This window comes from Bos grunniens, chromosome 16, assembly GCF_055505025.1.
Source record: "Bos grunniens cultivar Pamir isolate PY7600 chromosome 16, Bosgru_T2T1.0, whole genome shotgun sequence".
NCBI classification, from domain to species: Eukaryota; Metazoa; Chordata; class Mammalia; order Artiodactyla; family Bovidae; genus Bos; species Bos grunniens.
In genome coordinates this window covers 4,909,499-4,933,116 of record NC_141180.1, presented here as the reverse complement: position 1 = coordinate 4,933,116, position 23,618 = coordinate 4,909,499, and the positions used below count along the sequence as shown (strand labels likewise).

Here is a 23,618-nt window from a genome sequence, read left to right as displayed (position 1 = left end):
TCTGTCAGACCTCTCCACCATGACCTGCCTTTCTTGGGTGGCTGCCGGGGACCAGCCCCGGCTGATCCAGGGTATTCGAAGGAGAGACGGCGTAGGCGAAGATCAGGATACGATAGCTTCAATTAGATATTAATTAGAGATGTAAGGAGTAATAGAATGAGGATAGCTCAGTAGGAAAATTCAGTGGAGAAAAGAGGCTGAGTGGCTTGGTTTACGCGGGAGACCAATAAAACTTCAAGACAAGAAGCTTGCACCACTTACGTAGGCCACAGGCGTCCTTCCGTTCTCCCGAAGGAGAGGAGACACTGAGGCCTCCCCGGTCGGATCTTAGAAGCCCAGGCATAATTAGTAAGCATGGTGGGTTCTGCGCTCCAGATGGAGACTGAGCCAGAGTGGGAGAGAGAGCGACATGGGGAGACCAGTCTTTCGAGAAACTGATCCCAATTCTTTATTTTCCATGGTCTACTTTTATACACTGAGATGTTATGCAAAAGTCACGTGGGGTCAGCAGTCCTGACAGTGGCCCCACAGGACATGGCTTAGTTTCATTGAGTTAGACAAGGCTGTGGTCCGTGTGATCAGATTGGCTAGTTTTCTGTGATTATGGTTTCAGTGTGTCTGCCCTCTTACAATACCTATTGTCTTACTTGGGTTTCTCTTACCTTGGACGAGGGGTATCTCTTCACGGCTGCCCCTCCTGACCTTGAACGTGGAGTAGCTCCTTCAGCCGTCCTCCACCCGTGCAGCCACTGCTCCTTGGACGTGGGGTTGATCCTCTCAGCTGCCGCCCCTGACCTCAGGCATCGGGTAGCTCTTCTCGGCCGCTGCTCCTGACCTTGGGCGAGGGATAGCTCCTCTGCCCCTTCTTGCCACTGCACTGCCATGAGCTTTGACCTCAGCTGCAGGGGAGATCTTGAGCCAGAGCCACCAGCTCAGCCACTAGACTCCTGACCCACCGGACCTAGCAGGCAATAAATGCCTGCTGTTTTAAGACACTGTCTGCTATAATTGGTCTAATATGTTACACAGCAGTAGAGAATTAGGTTTTTCATACAGCACTGACTCCACTGGGAAGACATGCTTCAAAGAAATGAACTCCTGTCCATGGAGTTGACTGAGCTACCATCTGCCCACAGAGGCTGAATTATGGTGCCAGATGCAGACAGCAGCTGGCAAGGCCAGGCGTGTCCTGTGACACAGCTTGTTCCTTTTATAAACCTGCAGTGGCCTCTCCTGTGGCCAGAGTGTACAGTTCTGGGAGTGAGGGGCACCGGTGAGAATGGCCCTCACTGTCACAGGGGACAGCCCATCCATGAGGTTTTCTGCACTTTAGACTTCTTGGGGAAAAACAGCAGGTGGCTGCTTCAAGCATAATAACTGTCATTAATGATTGAAAATATATTAATTCAGTTAAGTTGCTCAGTCGTGTCCAACTCTGCGACCCCATGAATCGCAGCATGCCAGGCCTCCCTGTTCATCACCATCTCCCAGAGTTCACTCAAACTCACGTCCATCAAGTCCGTGATGCCATCCAGCCATCTCATCCTCTGTCGTCCCCTTCTCCTCCTGCCCCCAATCTCTCCCAGCATCAGAGTCTTTTCCAATGAGTCAACTCTTCGCATGAGGTGGCCAAAGTACTGGAGTTTCAGCTTTAGCATCAGTCCTTCCAAAGAACACCCAGGGCTGATCTCCTTTAGAATGGACTGGTTGGATCTCCTTGCAGTCCAAGGGACTCTCAAGAGTCTTCTCCAACACCACAGTTCAAAACCATCAATTTTTCGGTGCTCAGCTTTCTTCACAGTCCAACTCTCCTATCCATACATGACCACTGGAAAAACCATAGCTTGACTAGACGGACCTTTGTTGGCAAAGTAATGTCTCTGCTTTTGAATATGCTATCTAGGTTGGTCATAACTTTTCTTCCAAGGAGTAAGCGTCTTTTAATTTCATGGCTGCAGTCACCATCTGCAGTGATTTTGGAGCCCCAAAAAATAAAGTCTAACACTGTTTCCACTGTTTTCCCATCTTGCCATGAAGTGATGGGACCAGATGCCATGATCTTAGTTTTCTGAATGTTGAGCTTTAAGCCAACTTTTTCACTCTCCTCTTTAGCCACTTCAATTTAGTTCAGTTGCTCAGTCATGCCCGACTCTTTGTGACCCCCTGGACTGCAGCACACCAGGCGTCCCTGTCTATCACCAACTCCCAGAGTTTACAAACTCACGTCCATTGAGTCAGTGATGCCATCCAAACATCTCATCCTCTGTTGTCCCCTTCTCCTCTTGCCTTCAATCTTTCCCAGCATCAGGGTCTTTTCCAATGAGTCAGTTCTTCGCATCAGGTGGCCAAAGTATTGGGAGTTTCAGCTTCAGCATCAGTTCTTCCAATGAATATTCAGGACTGATTTCCTTTAGGATGGACTGGTTGGATTAAAAACCATTAAATATTAATGATTTATACATTTAACATAAAATATTTGAAATTATATCTAGCTTATGAAAAGTGAATAATATTTTAATACCTGTGCTCCAAGAGTTTGGTTTTCTATGTGTTCACTGTCTTTTCATTCAATTTTTCAGGAGGCAGGCAGAGCACTGTGCATTGTCATGCTGTGAAAATGTGTTCAATAAAACCTAGAATGCTTTATTAGGACCAAAGAACTTTATTTAAATATCAAAACAAGACAAAGAACTAGTTCAGCATACAACACACTTCCTAGTCTTCACAGAGAACTGAATTTTTCTATAAAGACATTGATATTCAGGAAACACAAGACAGTCAAAATATCTAGAAAACTCACAAGATACTTTACACACAGTTGACAAAATTATAAATCTTGGTATTTTAGATTTTTATTTGTAGTTGCTTTTAAAAGTTCTAATGATTGAAAACAAAATTTAAGATTGGAGTCTGAAAACAGGTTCAAAGGCATTTCCACTTTAATGTACATCATAAATCTCATAATCCAAGTGCCCACCTCTGTGCTCATTTTTGGCAGCCTCAGTCATCAGCTGTAATACAGTTTTATCCACAGGGATAAGAAAAGTCCGATTGTTACAAGGAATAAAAATTGTGTAATCATAAAGCAGGAATACCAAGCAACAGGGTGAAATAACAATAAGTGTGCACACTCTTCATTCAAGAAATGTTTTAGAATCTCTAGCAGTAATATGAGCACCAAAATTACTTCTTTATCTAAGAAGTTAGGGGGGGAAAGCAGAATAAAAAGACATATCCATTTTGTATAACCTCTATTCTCTGAATATAATTCTTATTTTCTCTTTATACGAATGGCTATAGAGGCTCAATTTAAACTATTTAGGGATTTTTCAACAGTCACAGACTCAAGATGAGTGCACAGCAAATTGAAAGATGAAGAGTAAATACAGGAAAGATACTCTCTCCACCAGCCCTTCCCCTCATTCTTCACATGACCTACTGCTGCTACTTCTGCCTTCTTAAGGCCACTGCCAAAGAGGAAGCGCAGAATGTATGCCACTAGTCCAGAATAAAAGTACCTTTTAGTAGAAACAATTTTTGAAGAAACAGGGAATAGTCCCCCCTCCCCAAAAACCACTACAGACTTTAGAGAGGAATGTGCAAAAGAAAGGGGAGGACCTAAAAATAACTGTCTGTGGTTCCTAGAAATTACTACAAAATTATTGTCACATTATCCATTATTCAGCCTAATAGCAAGTGACATTTACCATAACACTATTACAGGTTTTAGAAATATGACTTGACTCTTATTAAAAAATACATTTTGAGTCATTTAAAATTTGGCACTGAATCTTAGAATGATCCAAATACGACTTCAAAAGTCCTAATTTTTCCTGAGTTCATCAACTCAAGTTGTCGGTTGGGATGTTGCTTTTTAGAGACTCATCTCAAACCATCACCTCTGGCTCAGTTTTAGGCAAACTGAGCGAAGAAGCTGCTTTTTAGAGCAGGGTGGTTTGGTAACGGATTATTCAGAAGAAAAGGTGGGAGATGGGAGGAGACGGAGAGGCAGACACACTGCTCATTTTATTTGTCAGATTCCTCTAGTGAGTATCTAGAGACAGGCCCAGGAGTGGCTTTGCAGTAACTAGAAAGGCCACAATAGTAAAGATTAAAAAAAAAATTCATACTAGTACTTGATGCCAGTTTCCCTACAAAAATATAAAGCAACCTAAAAAAAAAAAAAAAAGACTGTTGCCTGACCAGCAGGCAACACAAACATAAGACCCATAACAATAACAAAACAACCACAATCATTTATTAACCAGCACAACCTAGCCAGCAGAGTCAACTCTAAGCTACTACAAACTGCTGCCTCAATCTGAAAAGGCACAAAGCATTCAATCCAGAGATGACTGGGCATGGTCAAAAGGACACTGTCGCAGAGCTGATGCTCCACATCTGACTTCCCACCCATGATACAGCAGAATGACCTGTGAGAAGAGAACGCAAACTTACATGCACACACACCAGTTAACGGTGTTTTTAATTCATTTGTTAATGACAGAGTGAAAGCAATGAATGATTTTTGAATACCTACTAGCCCTTAACTAATAGCTTATAGTCACTCACTCTGCCAAGATGTTTTGACAATTTTAAGGTTGACAGAAAAGTATTAGTGTACCTACTTCATGATGTACCATCACTTTAAAGGAAGTCACTTAATAAAGCACCAGTTTAAAACCCTATTTTTGCTACTCTTCTTCAATAAATGACTAAGTTACTTAAAAGTATGCAAAGATCACCACCTTCATAGCTAGTGAAATCTTGCTGGCATGAAGAACAAACCCTAATCTTAAATGGTATTTTAGGCTGCAAAAAAATAGGTGGGGTTTGTTACAAAAAAATCTTCAGTTTGTCCTAAAAAAATTCTAAGGCAAAATTATTTTAATAGTGTAGTGTAAAAAATCAGCTTATTATTATTTAGCAATTAATAGTGTCCACTTAAAAGATAACATTCAATTAATTAAACTGAGGAAAACAGAGTATTCTTACTTGTAATTGGCTTGTCAGTATGACTACTCCCGGAGTATTTTCTTCTGTTCTTATTTCTAATACATATAAACACAAACACTTATTCTTAGTATTCAAACTAATGATTTTTTTTTAGAAAATCCATAATCCTAGGACTTCAACTGTGCTTCTTTGGACAAATATTTATTCAAACAACAAAGAATTTAAATTCTTTTAAACTATTTTAAAACCTACTAAAAATCTTTGGCGTATTTACGTAAAAATGCATTAGGTTAACAAATTTCTACATTTGATAAATTATTCAATTTACATAATAAGTGCTAACAGCTATCAGCTACAAAATTAATTTAAAACAATAAATTATGCTCATAAAATAAAAAATTCTGAATGAGGCTGACCTTAGTTGCAAGATTCAAAATTTTAAGTATAGTTACAGAATTCATGGATTTTAGAGTTAATGGAGCATTTGCCCCAAATACTCAAAATCAAATGTGACAAACACTTAACTGAAAAGAGCAGGCCTCATTTCATATTTTTTGTGCCAACTTCAAAAACTTATATATACATTCAGTTTGCCCAAATCCATGAGGTTTTCACAATTTTAAGACTTCTTATATTCTAATTTGGAGATTAGAGGCAGAAGATTTGTTTGCCCGCTGAGACTATTTCTTCATAAGAATTATACTACCTACCTCCCATACTGTTTTTAAGATTACATGAGAAAATGCAGTGCCTGGCACCTGGAAAGCATTCATTAATGCTCTATTTCTTCCCCTATTAGTAGCTCTGCCACTTACTAACGATGTAGGCTTAACCTCAGACTCTTCATCTCTAACATGGGAATACAGCATGCCATTTCTACTTCAGAGCTGGCTATGAGGTTTAAATGAGTTAACCGTCAAAGCATTTTATAAAACAGTAAACTACTTTTCAAGTTTAAGTTATCTACAATAATAAGTAAATATAATTATGTTTCACTTTATATAAGAGATGTATTCAAGAAAAGTTCTATACTGTAAACCAATTCCTACAATCAAATTATACATTTAAAGCATTAGGAGATTATTATTAAAAGAACCCTAAAGTCAATACCTTCAAAAAGCAAAGTATTCTTTTGAATGTGAAAATGCAACACCCTCTTTTTCTGCTACCAAACATATAATATACCACACACATATACATATATACTATTTGCCTTTGTCTAAGTCCAGACTTTTCTACATTGTTTTATATTCAAGGCAGGGTACATTTTAAAAAGTGATTTCTTTTCATCATAGTAAGTCTTTTAGTTAAAAGTCTTTATGATAAAAATCATAAAGAGATGTTTTTAAAAGTCAGTTTGAAAGACAAATTAATAGTACCTTATATAGTCAAGTTCTATCATGTTAAGTACCCCAGACACAACATTTCCACACAAAAGTAAGAATGCTTTAAAAAGAATATTGATACATTGCTTGTATCTATCAGTTATAGGAGAATTATAACCAAACTTCAACAAATGAGGCAAAACTCAGGTTGGCTTTACTAGTTATATGAGCTACTTTGGTTAACTGCCCCAATTCTCAACTTTTTTTTTTTTTTTTCCACTAGTGTGGTAAATATTCCTGCAAAGTACCTTCATTTCTTAAGTGCTTCAGCAAACATGTTTCCACATTATTAAGTGGTTAAAATTTTTTGCTAAACTTCATTATTTTATTTGTGATTTTTCTTTTTCACAAGGGCTGGGCCAGACTTTACAGTTTACACAAAAAAAGTGCTTAAAGCAATTAGGAGTGTAAACAAAACTGAAATAGAAAACTCTTAAAATTGCTATTTTCCAGTAGTTTACATAAGGACATGCTAATAATAAATCAACCCTGCCTAGTCTCTAATCCTTCAAGCAGCTCCACTAGGAAACATCCTAGTTTAAGTTTAAATTGACTTCAGAGTATGGAAAGTGCACATCTTTAAGGTATTTCACAATTTTGGCTGACTTTTTGTTTTCCTCATTTAATTTTAATCAGTGAGGTTTTGCTCCAACTGCTATTTCCTTTTACCAAGTCCTCAACTTTTGTATCATACAAACATAAAAATTAAGGATAATCACAGACATTAGGGTTATGTGTAAAGTAAAAATAAAGATCTAGGTTACATGTATATCTGTATACAAGGAATGGTTTGCTCTAATTAAAGTAAATGAACATTTAGTTCAGTTAGACATGAATTTTATAATTTGTTGGCCCCTGTTCTAATAATTAAACAAAAATCTCTAGGTTCTATTTCCCAGAGTTACAGCTGGCCAAGGTAAATGAGACCAAAAGTGGCTTGTTAACTGAATTTTAATTAGTTAGATGATGATATATGCTGATATACTGTTAATGTTTCTGAAATAAATGACAAAATACAAACAGTTAATTTACCTTAAAAAATATCTAGTTAAAACTGCCATATTTTGCTTTTAACACATTGTCAACTTGTATAATTTAATGCCTACATCTGTATTTCCATTTCTTATTCATAATAATTGAAGCACAGGCAAAAACCAATCATTTGGATAATTATTTCAGTTCTACATTTCATTTAACAAGCTAATCCTACATTAGTCAGCTTTCTGGTCTTGAGTCTGTCAAAAGACCAAAGAAGAGTGATACACTGAAATTACGGCCAGATGGAAAAACAACACAGATCGATCCCAAGACTTTCTTATAAATTCAAATTCCTAATTTCATTTTTTTTTAAATCTGGAAGAAATAATCATGAAACTTAAGTCAGGATAAGGAACAGTTGCAATTATCAGTACACTCTGACATTCTTTCTTAAAAGGTACATGTTCCTTAACACTTGTTTGGAAGATGGGGAAAGGAGAAAAGAGGAATGAGACTAAAGGAGAATAAAAACTTCCACCGATGTTTAAAAACAAATACCCCCGTAATGTCAACAGCTGATAGTTTTGAAAAGTTAAGAGAGTTAAAAATTAGCACTAAATAATCTTTTAAAAAAAAAATCACAAAATGTCTATTTCAAATATTATATACCTCAAAATGGGTCCAAATATTCAAATATGTTCAGTAAACAGAGATACATATTTTTTTGATTGGAAAAGCATCTGAGGACTTGAGAAACTATACAGAAAATGAAAAAATAGCAGCCCCACTAATTTAAAAGCCGTCAGCGCTAGGCTACCATTGTGCATAGCCACTGAAGAAGTCTGTGGAATGTTTAGATCTGCTCATGAATGATGCTCACTATTAGATATGTTTTGTACAGCAGTGGAGTTATCAAGGCCCAATAACGTTCCAAGGTAAGACTGTTCTCTAGGATCGAGCATCTGTTCGGGTCGGACTGGGTGAACTATATTTGCAGGCTGAGGAGTAAGTGTGTATTTCTCCAGAAAAGCTAGGTCAGCGGCTCGAGGGTAATCCGTGGCCGGCGGCTGTGGCGACAAGATCTCATGAGTAGGGGGCGGGAGGGTGGTGGTGTGGCGCACCAGGTCACCCTGCGTGTCAGGCATCTGCACCGGGACCAGCGTCACGGGGACACACACTTCGGCAGACACGTTCTGTAGCATGGTCTTGGCTTCCGACTGGTAGACTTTGGGCTGCTCCATGTATTGTTTTGTTTCTGTTTGAAAGATTTTATCGTCAGATGAGTACTCTACCGGCAAGGACACGAGTTTTTCCTCAGAAGCACTGAGAGGGTCATCGGGAGACTTTATGCCGTGAACGTGGTCAATGTGGTATTTCAGCTTGTCCTTCCGTTTAAATGTCGCATTACAGTGCTGACAGTTGAAAGGCCGGGCATCAGAATGAATGACCAGGTGTTTTGTTAAAGTTTTCTTAATTCTAAAAGATTGATTGCAAATTTGACACTTGTATGGTTTTTCACCTGTTTGAACATAAATGAAATTAACCGTAAAATACATTCAGTTAAGACAATAATATTAATTAAGCAGTAAATTTTCCATGTGAATACTTACAAGAACTTAATAAAAGCAATTAATATATGCTATCATAAAGTGGAGGCAGTATAGTAACTGGTAAAGAAAAAAAGAGAATGAACTCAAACATCAGAAAGATCTGGGTTTGAATTCTAGCTGTACCACTTACCAGGCAAACCTGGAGCAAACCCCCCAACTTCTAAGCACAATTTCCTCACCTGTTAATAGTACCTGCCTCACAGACTGGTGAAAGGACTGAATGAGAAAAGTAAATAGTAGTGCTCAGCATTATCCTGGCACATGGTGAGCACCTTATAAACTCACGCTATTGTTACTACGGCTTGCTCTCACTATAGCCCCTAAAGAAGCTGTAAAACTAGAACATTTGATTTCTTCCTATCAAGAAGGATTAAAAACTAAAACAGCAACTCTGACTAACCTGGGGCTTTGGATTGGAATAAGAAGTAGTAATACTGGTGTCTATAGCCTGAGATTAAAATAAGGAGAGTTGATCAGGATCAAGAATAAGGAAGCCAGTTTTTGGCTGTGCCTGAGTCAGGTTCTCACACTGTAGTTTTTGTTTCTTCCTGTTAATGGTATAAATTCTTAAAGTAGCCAGGGTGGTTGGTTAATCCCCAAAAGGACTGATTTTGTTACCTTACATGGAGAGAGGGACTTTGAAGATATGATTAAGCTTAAAGACACTGAAGTGGGGAGATTAACCAGGTAGACCCAAAATCACATAGATTTTTAAAAGCAGTGATAACTGAAGATGAAGGGGTAGGACAGCTGTGACAAGAGGACTCAAACCCACACTGTTGGTTCTGAAAAAGGAAGGAGGAGGCTAGGACTCAGGAAATTCGGCAGCCTCTGGAACCCGAGAAGATCTCAGCTTACGACTAGCTACAAAACTAGAACCTCAGTCCTACTCCTGAAAGTCAATAAATAATCCAACCGAGTGGGAACAGACTCTTCCCTAGCAACTCCAGAAAGAAATGGAGCCCTACTAACATTGACATTTTTAGCTTGGGTCATTCTTCTCACCTTATAAAGCTGTCACATCATAAGCTTGTACTGGAAGCCACTTACATGAGAGAGATACATAAGACAAAGTGGACAGTCTAATATACATATAACTGGAGTCCCAGAAAGAAAACAGAGTATAGGTCAGAAGCAGAATTGGAAAGAAAAAATGGCTGACAATCTTACTAAATGAAAGGCATCAAGTCATAGATGCAATAAGTTCTATATATCTAAAAAAATATTAATACAAAAGAGGAAAAAAAAAAAAGCATATCTGGGCACACTATAAAAAACTATCAAAAATAAAAGAAAAATCTTAGCAGGCAATTAAAAAGAAATACCTTTTAAATGAGCAACAATAAGACTGACAGTATATTTTTCACCAAAAACTGAAGAAGGTCAAAGAGGAAAAAATGACATCTAAAATACTGAAAGAAAAATAACCACTAACATAAATTCTATAGTCAGCCAAATGTCCTCTATAAAGTAAAATAAAAACATTTTCAGACAATCAAAACCTAAGAGAATTTGGTGCCAGCAGATATGCACAAAAGGGAATTCTTCATGCAGAAAGAATATGATTCCAGGTCAAAGAATGGTAATGCAGGAAGGAGTGAAGAGTAAAAATGAATAATACAAGTTATTTAAAGCAAAATAACAAAATAATAAGGTCTTATGTCACTTAAAGTATATGTAAAATTAAAACACACACAATGCATAAAGGGTGACAGACGAGGTGTCGTAAGGTCTCTGAATTGTCTGAAAAGGGATGATGAGCTAACGTGAGATAGAGTCTAATCATTTAAGAAAACACATTGTGATCTACAGGGTGACTGCTAAAAGAAAACTGAAAGAATATGCAATTAACAAGTAAACCAAGGGGAAAATGTGTAATAAAAAGACTTCACAATTACAAGGAAGTGAAGACAAGGGAAAAAAGCATTAAGTAACAGATGGGACAAACAGCACAATGACAGTTTTGGTAAATAATATTTTCTTGGAATGTGGTCATGTTCTTTTTATTTATACCTTGTCTATGGCTGCTTTCATGTTACCACAGAGAGTTGAGTGCTTGTGGTCTGGACTGCTGGGGCCACAAAACCTTTAATGTTTATTATCTGCTAGGCTGCTGCTAGGTCGCTTCAGTCGTGTCCGACTCTGTGCGACCCCATAGATGGCAGTCCACCAGGCTCCCCCGTCCCTGGGATTCTCCAGGCAAGAACACTGGAGTGGGTTGCCGTTTCCTTCTTCAATGCATGAAAGTGAAAAGTCAAAGTGAAGTCGCTCAGTCGTGTCCGACTCTTGGCGACCCCATGGACTGCAGCCTACCAAGCTCCTCCATCCATGGCATTTTCCAGGCAAGAGTACTGGAGTGGCTTGCCATTTGCCTTCTCCAATGTTTACTCTGCAGTCCTCTACCAAAAAAGTAGTTGACCTCTGCTTCAAATGATCCCTCTATCTCATTTTGTAACTGCCATTAAGTGTTGTCCTAATCTGTAAGAGAGCTCATTTCCCCAGTTTTCCATGGACAGAGGGACTTGTCCCTAATTCTAACTAACTGTGACATATCCAGAGATGAGAATTCCAAAATCACTGGTTATCAATTAATTACTACAAATCAATGTTTAAAAAAAACTTAATGCAGTTATAAAGACAGCCCTTAATAACTTTCTCCTCTAGGTAATTCCTATAGTTTTACAGTTCTTAAATCATCAATGGTTTCAAATTAACTTTTAACTATCTCCTTCAAATCATGAGTTTATTCTTAACTAGCATTGAGAATAGTATTAATATAGTTTCCTCATTTCTTACTCCTATTTATGTAACTCCCAAATTAGGACTTTTTCATTTTCAGGGAGATGCATTTTTATGTTTAACACAGTTACTGTACCAGTAACAAATTCCTTTTTCTATTTTAATTTTTAAAAAATATTTGGCAGTGCCAAGTCTTAGCTGCAGCATGGGGGCTCCTAGTTGTGGCATGCAGGACCCAGTTTGCTGACCAGGGATTGAACCCAGGCCCCCTGCACTGGGACCACTTAACCACCAGACCACCAGAGAAGTTCCAGTAATAGATTTTTTACTGTAATTTTATGCTATTGAAATTGCCCAAATTCAGTTATTTCCAATTCTCATTAAATATGAGAAATATAAAATAAATTAATTTCCCTTCCAGAACGGCAGCTTGACAAATTCCAAACTAAATATAAAGCAAACAGCCATAAATGTATTAATAGCTTTCTTTCTTAAAAAGAAGGAAAAGAAAGATAGCACTATGTCGTGTCCAACTCTTCCGATTCCATGAACTGTAGCCCACTAGGCTCCTCTGTCCATGGGATTCTCCAGGCAAGAATACTAGAGTGGGTTGCCATTTCCTTCTCCAGGGAATCTTCCCGACCCAGGAATAGAACCCAGGTCTCCCATATTGCAGGCAGATGCTGTACAGACTACGTGGGAAGCCCAAAAAGAAGGAAAGAAAGCTTTAAAAATTATTAATTTACATGAGAAGTAAAACAAGAACTATGACAGCATATAGGAAAAAAATCCAACAATCTATGTTTCAAAATATGGTAGAATTGCCAAAGGAAAAAAAGGAAAGATTTAGAAAATGATAAGTCCTAGAAAGGGCTTCCCTGATAGCTCAGTTGGTAAAGAATCCGCCTGCATTGCAAGAGACCCCAGTTCGATTTCTGGGTCAGGAAGATCTCCTGGAGACGGGAAAGGCTACCCACTCCAGTATTCTGGCCTGGAGAATTCCATGGACTGTATAGTTCATGGGGCTGCAAAGAGTTGGACACGACTGAATGACTTTCACTTTCAAGTCCTAGAAAGCAGCTGAAGTGAATCATTCTACTATAACTACCTATGCATCACAACTGAATATGTAAAAAGGAAAACCATACAATGGTTGACTTGATAAGCAACAGCAAGGTCGTATCTGAATTACTCTTTTAAAAGATAAGGAAATAAAATGTCTTCATAGAGCCATGCAGATATAGAGGAACCATAAACAACCAGGAAAGGAGAAAATGAGAACTGAAAGTTAAATAAATTCTCTATGGAAAAAAATTTCCCCAAATTCTACAAAATGATATTCAAAAGTATTAAAGCTTACATAATATGGAACAGAATGATCAGACTAATGTCCATTCATGACACCAATTTTAATAAGTAAAAATTTTACTGGCAGGAAAAAAACCAATTTCACCAAGAACAACAAAGTATAAACATCCATTTATCACTTCTGAATAATTAGACTATATACATATATATATAATATATAAACAAATACATAAATATATATATATAAAATACCCATCAGGTTTTACCTGAATGTGTCCGAAAATGCATTTCCAGACTTGATTTGCCTTTAAAAATTTTCTTACAAACATCACATTGATGAAAGGTTGCTTTATATCTAAGAAAATAAAAATATTTCAGTGTTTTAATAGTGAAAATAAGTTATAACTTCATACATAACTGTCTCATTATTAAAGCAGAGAATAAAATGAACATGGAGATACTTTTTAAACATCAGCCTTAACCCTGGTTTTTCCTCCTCCATTTATACTCAACAAATAAATCTATAAAAAGATGTCTTTAGATTTTCAACTTTAAACTACTTTATTTTAAGCTTTAAATCATCAGAATTTTATATATTATTTTCTACTTAAAAATGAGAAGGAAAAATTATAGGGACCAAAAAAAAATCAATGAGATGGGTAAGTGGGGGCTGACCACAAAAGCGCACCGTGGAATGATCACAAGGCTCCACTCTAGACCCACTCCTAGCAGCCCTTGCAGAACGTGTAAGAGACAAATTCTGGTTCCATGATTATCTAGGTCAGCATTACACTAAGTTTCCCGATATCTTAGACCATTTGATCCAAACACCTACTCCAAGAACATGAATTCTTAGGACATCTCATACTCACACAATCCAAGTTATTAAGCCTGGATATCTAAATTGTATTAAAAAGTTGATATTCAAAGACAGTACATACCTCCTTCCATTAAAGTACCATTTATCAGTGTCATTAAAGGGATCTAAATTCTGACAACATTTTCCAATAATTGTTGTCATATTAAGTACAAAATGTAGGCAGTATGTTCATTTATATTTAGCTCTCCAAGAGCTACCGCAACCAAATATAAATGAAATCCCCAAAGAAGGCCACAATTTTATATTAGTCACTCACTTCAATGTCTACCATCTCCCAGTGTTTGAATCAACTGAAAACAAGTATGAAAAATTATGCTACATTCAATTCCTTTACATCTGCAGAGAAGCTAGATAAGCTGGAGAAAAGGTCACTGATTAACCCATCCTCAATTAAATAAAATAAACTATGAGACAACTTTTCTCCAACCTAGCTTTATCCAAGGTGATGATGATGAGAAACTTTGCCTGAAACTTACTTTTGCCACACCTTCTCTCCAAGGTGTACACTTTTATAATGAACAGTGAGATGATCCCTACGGCCAAAGCATTTTCCACATTCTTCACACTGATGAGCCTTCTCACCTTAAAGATCCAAATATTTTTGTTATAATATGCATGTCAATCTTTTTTATCCCCAGAAACAAATTATCCAGCAGTTAACACACCATGGTAGAAAACAGATACCAGAAAAGTAAAGCCACCCTTTATCCGGGCTCTTTGCCTTATATTAATACTCAAATTTATGTTTCTTCAGTGACTCTGTACTTATTTTTAGGAATGTGAATCCTCCTCCCCAGTTGGAGAAGGAATCGGTAGCCTTTTGCTGCAGACTTCAAATCTTGACTTTCAGTGTAACAGGGTGAGATAATGAAAGGACTTCACAACTCAGGATTTTTTTTTTTTTTTTAAGGAATATATAAGTCTGGATATCAAACACCTCAAATAAATATACAATGAATCAAGATGAGGCTGTCTTATTGTTTATAAAAAAGGACCTGAACATTTTCAGATCTTTACACTTTACTTTTAAAGATTTTTCATCTGTGGGGATTTCTTACATTTGCAATGAGCCAAAATACAAATATAAAGGAAAGTTCTAGAAGAGTTCAATTTGTCACCTCTATTCTCATATTCAGTTACAAAGGCTTGCTCTTTAAAAATCAGTCTCATTACCCGTGTGCAATTAAACCATGTGACTTCTAGAATCAGAAATTTACAATTCTCCTCCTGAAAATGGAAATGCACAATGCCAAAGTCATCAGAACTTTAGCACTATTAACAGTGGTGATAACAACTGCAGCCTGCCTCACGGGGATCATTAAAGAAATTGTTACATCTGCTGCACACTGTCCATTTAAATTATGGTTAAAATAATAATAATAATCACCTGTTCTACTGGGCTCAGAGAGAGATGGCTCTTTCCCATCATTGTGCTCATAAAGGTGGCTCTCTTAGCACTTCCTGAACATCAATCTGAGAGGAAAATATGAAAGAAATCCCCAGAGTATAAAAATTATAAATACAGAATAAAGATCTGAAATTGATCAGGATTATTAAGGTGCTCTTCCAAAGATACGGTTTCAAAAATTCACTGGTACATAAACTTTAACACCCCAATTACAATGATCCTCTTGAGGGATCTAAGTTTTGCTAGCTTCTTTCAAATCCAATTAAAATGAGAAATATAATCTTGACTTCTTGATTCAAAAAAGTGCCAATGGTAATAACTTCACATATCCACATTATATACAAAATGCAAATTTTGAGAATCTGATTGAAACAAATTTTAAAAGTCAGTTTGTGATCATAAAGGGTAACCAAATGATTAAAATTACAGAGACCAAAAAAACATGTCACAAAATTATGTCTCTTTTTAAAAGAAATGCTTAAAAAAGCTTAAAAAGATGCTTTTTAAAAAAGCTTTTATAATCAGCATTGTTTACAAAGAGGTGACCAAATATACCAAGCTATTTAAATTACAGCCAGCACAGCCATGGTGTGGTTTTTCAGGTGCTCTGGAAAATCGTTACAAAGTGCGCCTCACCTGAATGTATCTTCTTGTGCTTCGTAAGGTGATCATGACGAATGAACGTTTTCCCACATTCATCACACTCATATCTTTTATCATCATGATGTACTCGTAAGTGAAGTCTACAAAGAAAAAAAATAAATGAAGCCCACTGACACCGGTGACAAGGAAAGAGAAAAACTCGATTAAACTTTCAATAATGCAAACTGGGCTGCTACTCAACCACGCTCACCCATCATTATTTGCTCCATTTCTGACTTCTAGGGGCCTTCCCGCTTCACACCTGACTCCAGGGTCCCACTCAGCTGTTTTTGGGCAGCACTTCGACATCTGCACAGACTCCACTACCTCTGGATGACATTCCTTCCTGACATGAGGCTCCTAACCTGCTTCTGGGAACCTACCGGACGTCTAGGGGTGTCAGCCGGTGTTGCAGGACTGAATGGGACAGAATCAGAATCGACAAACGAGGTAAGTGCACAAGCGACAGATGTGTGATGAGAGCAAATCACTGAGAATCAGTCCTGTTCTGGACAACTGACACCGCTTACACACTGGCAACTGAGAACTTAGCAAAGCCGATAAGGAATCAGCTTTCTGACAGTCACACTTCACTCCTTTCCTTCACACCAACCAAATAAAGTGTGGCTCATTTTACAATCACCTAGAAACAGATTATAAAAGGCTATCATAAATAACAGATTATGAGAATTCATTTAACTTGAGTTATTTTTATCCCCACAATATTCCATCTGTATACATCCTAGTGAAATAAACAGCCTTTCCATTCAAGTTGTCAAAACAGGTGTTGATTCTGCTATGACTAAAATCAGTAAAATCAGCATTCTGTTTAAACTTAAAAACAGGAAATAACAGTGTAAAAACTAAAATCCTGAGAACACTGATAAGATTTAAAATTGTATACATATTTCACAATAAGTAGTCATCTATTATTTATTCATTTAAAAACAACTTTTCATAAATTGCAATGGTGGTCAGCATTCAGCTGTAAAAATAATCACTTAAGTTACAACTTATTTTCAGAAAACTTTCTAAAATTGACAATCCTCGAGTTTTCAATTTTGTCATATTTTTGTAACAAAAACATTCTTTGACAATTAGGACTGAAAACATACACCAACTTTAGAACACCAGAGTTTTCATGAATTTTGATTCAAAGAAAAGTAATGAAATATTTAAATAAAAACGACTTGGTAAAGCATTACTCTTAGTGATATTAACATATTTTATACTACAGAATGAAGAAAATATTAAAAGGCATAAAGAAGAGGCAAAAGTCTATAAACTTTTCTGCACAGCTTTGCTTGATCACAAATGTTAAGACATGTTTTAATTCATCAAACAACTAACACAATGTTAAGAAAAGAGAGTATAAAATGGAGGTAGAATTTTATCTTTCTTACTATAGGGGAAAATGGCCTGACCTACCTGTATGAGCTTCCATGACGAAAACTTTGTCCACAGATACTACAGAGATGAGGCTTTTCTCCACTATGGATTCTCAAATGTTCTTTCAAAGTAGTTCTGTATTAAAAAAAAAAAAGTATACACACATATATATATAGCTACAGATTTTTTAATGCCAACCTAATACAGAAACACATATTTAATACATAAACACAGATTTCTAGAAAGCTTACTAGAAGTTGTTCAAGCTAACATAATGTCAACTGTTCCCCTTCTCCTACAACATTTCTGCTTCCTATTGGATTAGTTGTACCAGTATGTTTATTATGTCTCTTTTCTTTAAAAAAGCAAATAATTTAGCTCTAGCCTCCTTTGCTAGTGGTTTGCTAGGACTGGAAAAGGTCAGTTTTCATTCCAATCCCAAAGAAAGGCAATGCCAAAGAATGCTCATACTACCGCACAATTGCACTCATCTCACACGCTAGTAAAGTAACGCTCAACATTCTCCAAGCCAGGCTTCAGCAATATGTGAACCATGAACTTCCTGATGTTCAAGCTGGTTTTAGAAAAGGCAGAGGAACCAAAGATCAAATTGCCAACATCTGCTGGATCATGGAAAAAGCAACAGAGTTCCAGAAAACATCTACTTCTGTTTTACTGACTATGCCAAAGTCTTTGACTGTGTGGATCACAATAAACTGTGGGAAATTCTGAAAGAGATGGGAATACCAGACCACTTGATCTGCCTCTTGAGAAACCTATATGCAAGTCAGGAAGCAACAGTTAGAACTGGACATGGAACAACAGACTGGTTCCAAATAGGAAAAGGAGTACGTCAAGGCTGTATATTGTCACCCTGCTTATTTAACTTATATGCAGAGTACATCATGAGAAACGCTGGGCTGGAGGAAGCACAAACTGGAATCAAGATTGCCGGGAGAAATGTCAGTAACCTCAGATATGCAGATGACACCACCCTTATGGCAGAAAGTGAAGAAGAACTAAAGAGCCTCTTGATGAAAGTAAAAGAGGAGAGTGAAAAAGCTGGCTTAAAGCTCAATATTCAGAAAACGAAGATCAAGGCATCTGGTCCCATCACTTCATGGCAAATGGGGAAACAGTGGAAACAGTGTCAGACTTTATTTTTCTGGGCTCCAAAATCACTGTAATGGTGATTGCAGCCATGAAATTAAAAGACGCTTACTCCTTGGAAGGAAAGTTATGACCAACATAGATAGCATATTAAAAAGCAGAGACATTACTTTAATAACAAAGGTCCGTCTAGTCAAAGCTATGGTTTTTCCAGTGGTCATGTACGGATGGAGAGCTGGACTATAAAGAAAGCTGAGCGCTGAACAAAGAATTGATGCTTTTGAACTGTGGTGTTGGAGAAGACTCTTGAGAGTCCCTTGGACTGCAAGGAGATCCAACCAGTCCATTCTAAAGGAAATCAGTCCTGGGTGTTCTTTGGAAGGACTGATGTTGAAGCTGAAACTCCAATACTTTGGCCACCTGATGCGAAGAGCTGACTCATTTGAAAAGACCCTGATGCTGGCAAAGATTGAGGGCAGGAGGAGAAAGGGATGACAGAGCATGAGATGGTTGGATGGCATCACCGACTCGATATGGGTGGACTCTGGGAGTTGGTGATGGACAGAGAGGCCTGGCGTGCTGCAGTTCATGGGGTCACAAAGAGTTGGACACAACTGAGCGACTGAACTGAACTGAAACTTCCAAGACATACAAATGAAAAATACTCAATTGTCAGTACTGAATTTTAGTGACAAATCAGTAAAACTGATGTAAATTTTAGTGGATAGAGTTTAATAATATATAAGAAATCCAGTTTATCAATACTATTCCTTTCCAATATGTGCTCACAACTTATTAAAGTAATGTTTTAAGCCAAAGAAAACTTCACAGATACTTGCAATTTCCAGATGGCAATGGTAAACAGGGAAACCATGTAAAGGATATTAATTGTTGCTAGTCCTAAATCCTCCAGCCCTACCAACCGTGGATGGATCACTAACCACTGTGGCATCTCCTACAGTTCTAATATTCGGAGATTTCCCACATACATAAAATAAAGGCTGAGGAAGGGCAGACAAAGTTATTTTGAGGGGAAAGAAAGGAAAGCACAGTATATCTGACCATGCGGGCTTCTGACTGTCACCACCACCTGGTTTTATTTCGGCCCCACATCCAGCGGGCATGAAGGTGAATGTGAACTAAAGGCAGATCTCCACCAGTAGGGGGTCTCCTCTTCCAGGCCCACACCACCAGGAAAACTATTCCCAGACCCTAACAAGTGAAAAGATGGAAAGGTTGTTTTCCTTTTCAGTCTGTTTGATTTTTACTTTTACAGAAAGACCTTTAAGGGAAACAATAATTTATAATGTATAAGATATCATTTATATTTTGCTAATCGGGTAAATACAAGTTTCATATAAATGTAGCATACTGATTTTTCTGCCGCTGTACCCATTTGTTCTTTTAGGAAAGTGTCACTTCAATTGTTTTAAAATAATGAACTTCCACATACTAAGCGCAGAACTACATACTTCTACATACAAGAGTATATGTGTATGATTAGTATGTGTACTAGTATGCACATACTGTTTAAAGAAGAGTGCTATGTGCGGGATGAGACGGAGAACGCTCCCGTCACTGACAACACTTTCCCGTGGTATCCTGGGTCCCCTCCGCTCGTCCCTCTCTCAGAAACACCCATTCAGGTAAGTGCTCCCTTTCTTTGTCTTACTGCCGTGTAGCACACATCGTAGGCAGTGCACTGCATTGTACCGTAACTGGGGCTCACTGCTGTGTGTCCGACTGTATGACTCCACACAGCTATCTGCCACTGCGGGGGGTGGCTGTCCAGCAGCAGGCCTGGCAGGCGACAGAGAACCCAACGCTCTAACTTCACTTGCAGAGCAGTCCTTACTCCCCCTGCCCTTCACTCTGGTTCCAGAGGCATCTGGGCCCGCCAGTTCCCGCACCTTCTGTGGACTCTGCAAGGAGACAAGGCTCTCTATTTCTCCATTACCGCTCTGGGATCTGTCCTCCTCAGACCTGCTAGGTCAGTTCCCACCGATACTGCTTTTGAGCTTCCAAACCTGGGCTGCTCTTGTGGCTTTCCTGTCTTGCTGTCTTTGCAGCTTATGTCTTCAAAATGAATGAATGAACAAACAACCTTTAATGAATATTTAGTGGGGTTTCAGAAAGAGACAAAATGATGTCTCTGTTAAGTTCACCATCTAAACTTGAAAATCCTGACTTCGTATCACCTTCTATAACATTTATGTAATTTCTTTTATACTTAAGTTTCAAATTAAAGCATGATTCAAGTATCTTATTTTACCTTAAATCTTATAAAATATATTCATTGATTATTTCTACATAACAGTATCAGGATTTTTCTGGGTATTTAGATAATTCCTCACCTTTCTCGTACTGATTTTCCACAGATAAAGCAAGTCCATTTTCTCTTTCCACCATGAGTACACTCTATATGGCGTTTCAAATTTCCAGTGTCATTAAACTGGCGACCACATATATCACATGGGAAAGGACCTACAAAGGAAGAATTAGTGTGCATGTAAAGTTTATGAACAGATCCTAGGTTAAATTTAATACATGTTATAAATTCATACCTCCCACTACTAGTGCATATCTCGTAACACAACCAATTATCTATTTATAGTTATCTCCTTCCTTCTGGGACCGTTTAGTCCCAGAAGACAGGGTACACCTCTAGATCTCCAGAGCTGAGCATGGCACCAGGCATCTGGTATAATAAATGCTGAATAAACCAATGGGTTTACAAACTGAAATGGCCAACTCCTAGCTTGAAATCAGACTGGATCAAAGTAAAAAATGCTACCTACCAAAGTTCGGGGGGAAAAGAGGTAATAAGAAACTTTCAAAGGATAAACAGAGGACTTAAGAGAGCTCATGGTTTGGAAATATACTGTTGCTCCTTATAACCAAAAAAATGTAATGATATTGTCTAGACTGAAAATACTGTGGCACATTTCTGTTTAGTTTTACAAAAACTAAACACAAATTTCTTACAGTAATATTGACCTTTAACTGCAATCAAAATGTCACCATGGTTTTACCAAATGACTGGAGAGAAGACAGAATTCTACTGAAGGGCAAACCAAAAGGTAGACCAAGGATGTGCGAAAAAGAAGTATGGTGTACTTGCTATGCCCTGCCCACTGAACACCACCCTGAAGAATCTGCACTTCCAACCAACTCCAGATAGAAAATCAGATCAGATCAGATTAGTCGCTCAGTCGGGTCCAACTCTTTGCGATCCCATGAATCGCAGCACGCCAGGCCTCCCTGTCCATCACCAACTCCCAGAGTTCACTGAGACTCACATCCATCAAGTCAGTGATGCCATCCAGCCATCTCATCCTCTGTCGTCCCCTTCTCCTCCTGCCCCCAATCCCTCCCAGCATCAGAGTCTTTTCCAATGAGTCAACTCTTTGCATGAGGTGGCCAAAGTACTGGAGTTTCAGCTTTAGCATCATTTCTTCCAAAGAAATCCCAGGGCTGATCTCCTTCAGAATGGACTGGTTGGATCTCCTTGCAGTCCAAGGGACTCTCAAGAGTCTTCTCCAACACCACAGTTCAAAAGCATCAATTCTTCGGCACTCAGCCTTCTTCACAGTCCAACTCTCACATCCATACATGACCACAGGAAAAACCATAGCCTTGACTAGACGGACCTTTGTTGGCAAAGTAATGTCTCTGCTTTTGAATATGTTGTCTAGGTTGGTCATAACTTTCCTTCCAAGGAGTAAGCGTCTTTTACTTTCATGGCTGCAGTCACCATCTGCAGTGATTTTGGAGCCCAGAAAAATAAAGTCTGACACTGTTTCCACTGTTTCCCCATCTATTTCCCATGAAGTGATAGAAAATATTTGAAGACAATTCCATAAAGTTCCAAAGAGCAAAACTTGAGTTTGCCAGGCCCTGGCAACCATTTACATAGCATCTATGTTGTATTTTGTTGTTGTTTACATGCTAAGTCATGTCTGACTCTTTCATGACCCCAAGAACTGTAGCCTGCCAGGCTCCTCTAACCATGGGATTTCCCCAGGCAAGAATACCAGCGTGGGTTGCCATTTCCTTCTCCAAGGTATATTCCTGATCCAGGGATCGAACCTGGGTATCCCGCTTGGCAGGCAGATTCTTTACCACTGAGCTACCAGGGAAACCCACATTGTATTTACAACTATTTGAATAGCATTTACATTGTACTAGGTATTATTTAACTAATCAAAAGATGATTTAAAGTATGCAGGAGGATTTGCACATTATATGCAAACATTACCCCATTTTATAGGAGAGACTTGGGCATCCTCAGATTTGGGTGTCTGGGGAAGTCTTGGAACCAACCCCCACGGATACTGAGGGGCAACTGTATTCCTCACTGTGTACACAGAGCCTTGAGAATATCCGAAGACAGCTGTTCTGTCTCCCTTTCCTAAACAGAATATTTCAAGGTCCTTCAAAAGTTTTTCAGATGACATGATCTTAAGGCCCTATGTTGCCATAATTACCCACCTCTGGAATATATGTCAATATGCATCCTGAATGTGGTATCCATAAATGAATGCAATGTTCCAGATCAATTTAAAATCAGTGAGATGACGACCTTCCTAATTCTGAACAATACGTTTTCATTAATGTCGTTTAAAACTACCATTGCTTTTGTCAGTCATATGACATTACTGATTCAGACAGTATCTAAAAGGTCTCTGCTGTTAATAAGCCCATCTGAAAACTGAGGCCTTTGGATTCTGTACCATTTTACAGCTCTGCAACTCCTAATGACTGGAAGTCAGATTGTTCCCATATGTACAACTTTGTATTTATTCATAATTAATTTTAAGTTAATTTGTTTTAACTTTTTTGACAGACTTTTTTTTTACATTTTTATTTTCTGCTACCACTCCCGCTGCGAGCTTTATGTCATGCTGCATACTGATAAAACATGAAGTATATTATCTTTTATCCAAGTTGTCAATAAAAACAGTGAATAGGACAGGGAAAAGGCTACTTGGATGATGATAATTCATTACTGGGATTAAGCTGTCATAAATGCACCTATCTGGAACACAAGTCTCCACTGTGCCCACTAGCAGGAGGCAGAAAACTCAGCAAATACAGCCCTGCGTTCCAAGTGTACCAAGTTTACTGCACTTTCTGAAAAATGAGGTTTTTCTAAAACAAACAAACAAAAATGCCTAGCCCAGGCACTCACAAACCTATCCGACAATCAACTG

At 38.1% G+C, this 23,618-nt stretch overlaps 1 protein-coding gene across 4 annotated transcripts in view; it reads right to left on the bottom strand.

Moving 5' to 3' along the window:
• Positions 1-2,642: 2,642 nt before the first annotated feature.
• ZBTB41 (zinc finger and BTB domain containing 41) overlaps positions 2,643-23,618 on the bottom strand; it is a 39,505-nt gene continuing 18,529 nt past the window's right edge. For 2 of the 4 annotated variants that reach the window (XM_086343219.1, XM_086343221.1), the window contains exons 6-11: positions 20,760-20,889; positions 17,335-17,430; positions 15,901-16,007; positions 14,333-14,438; positions 13,243-13,331; positions 2,643-8,838 (exon numbers count right to left, since the gene is read on the bottom strand). In XM_086343219.1, coding sequence (XP_086199345.1) covers positions 8,183-8,838; positions 13,243-13,331; positions 14,333-14,438; positions 15,901-16,007; positions 17,335-17,430; positions 20,760-20,889 — 1,184 coding nt within the window. In that variant the 3' untranslated portion in view covers positions 2,643-8,182. Of the gene's footprint in view, positions 8,839-13,242; positions 13,332-14,332; positions 14,439-15,243; positions 15,330-15,900; positions 16,008-16,289; positions 16,550-17,334; positions 17,431-20,759; positions 20,890-23,618 lie in introns of all 4 variants that reach the window. The other 2 variants (XR_015143016.1, XR_015143015.1) reach the window with 2 other exon arrangements.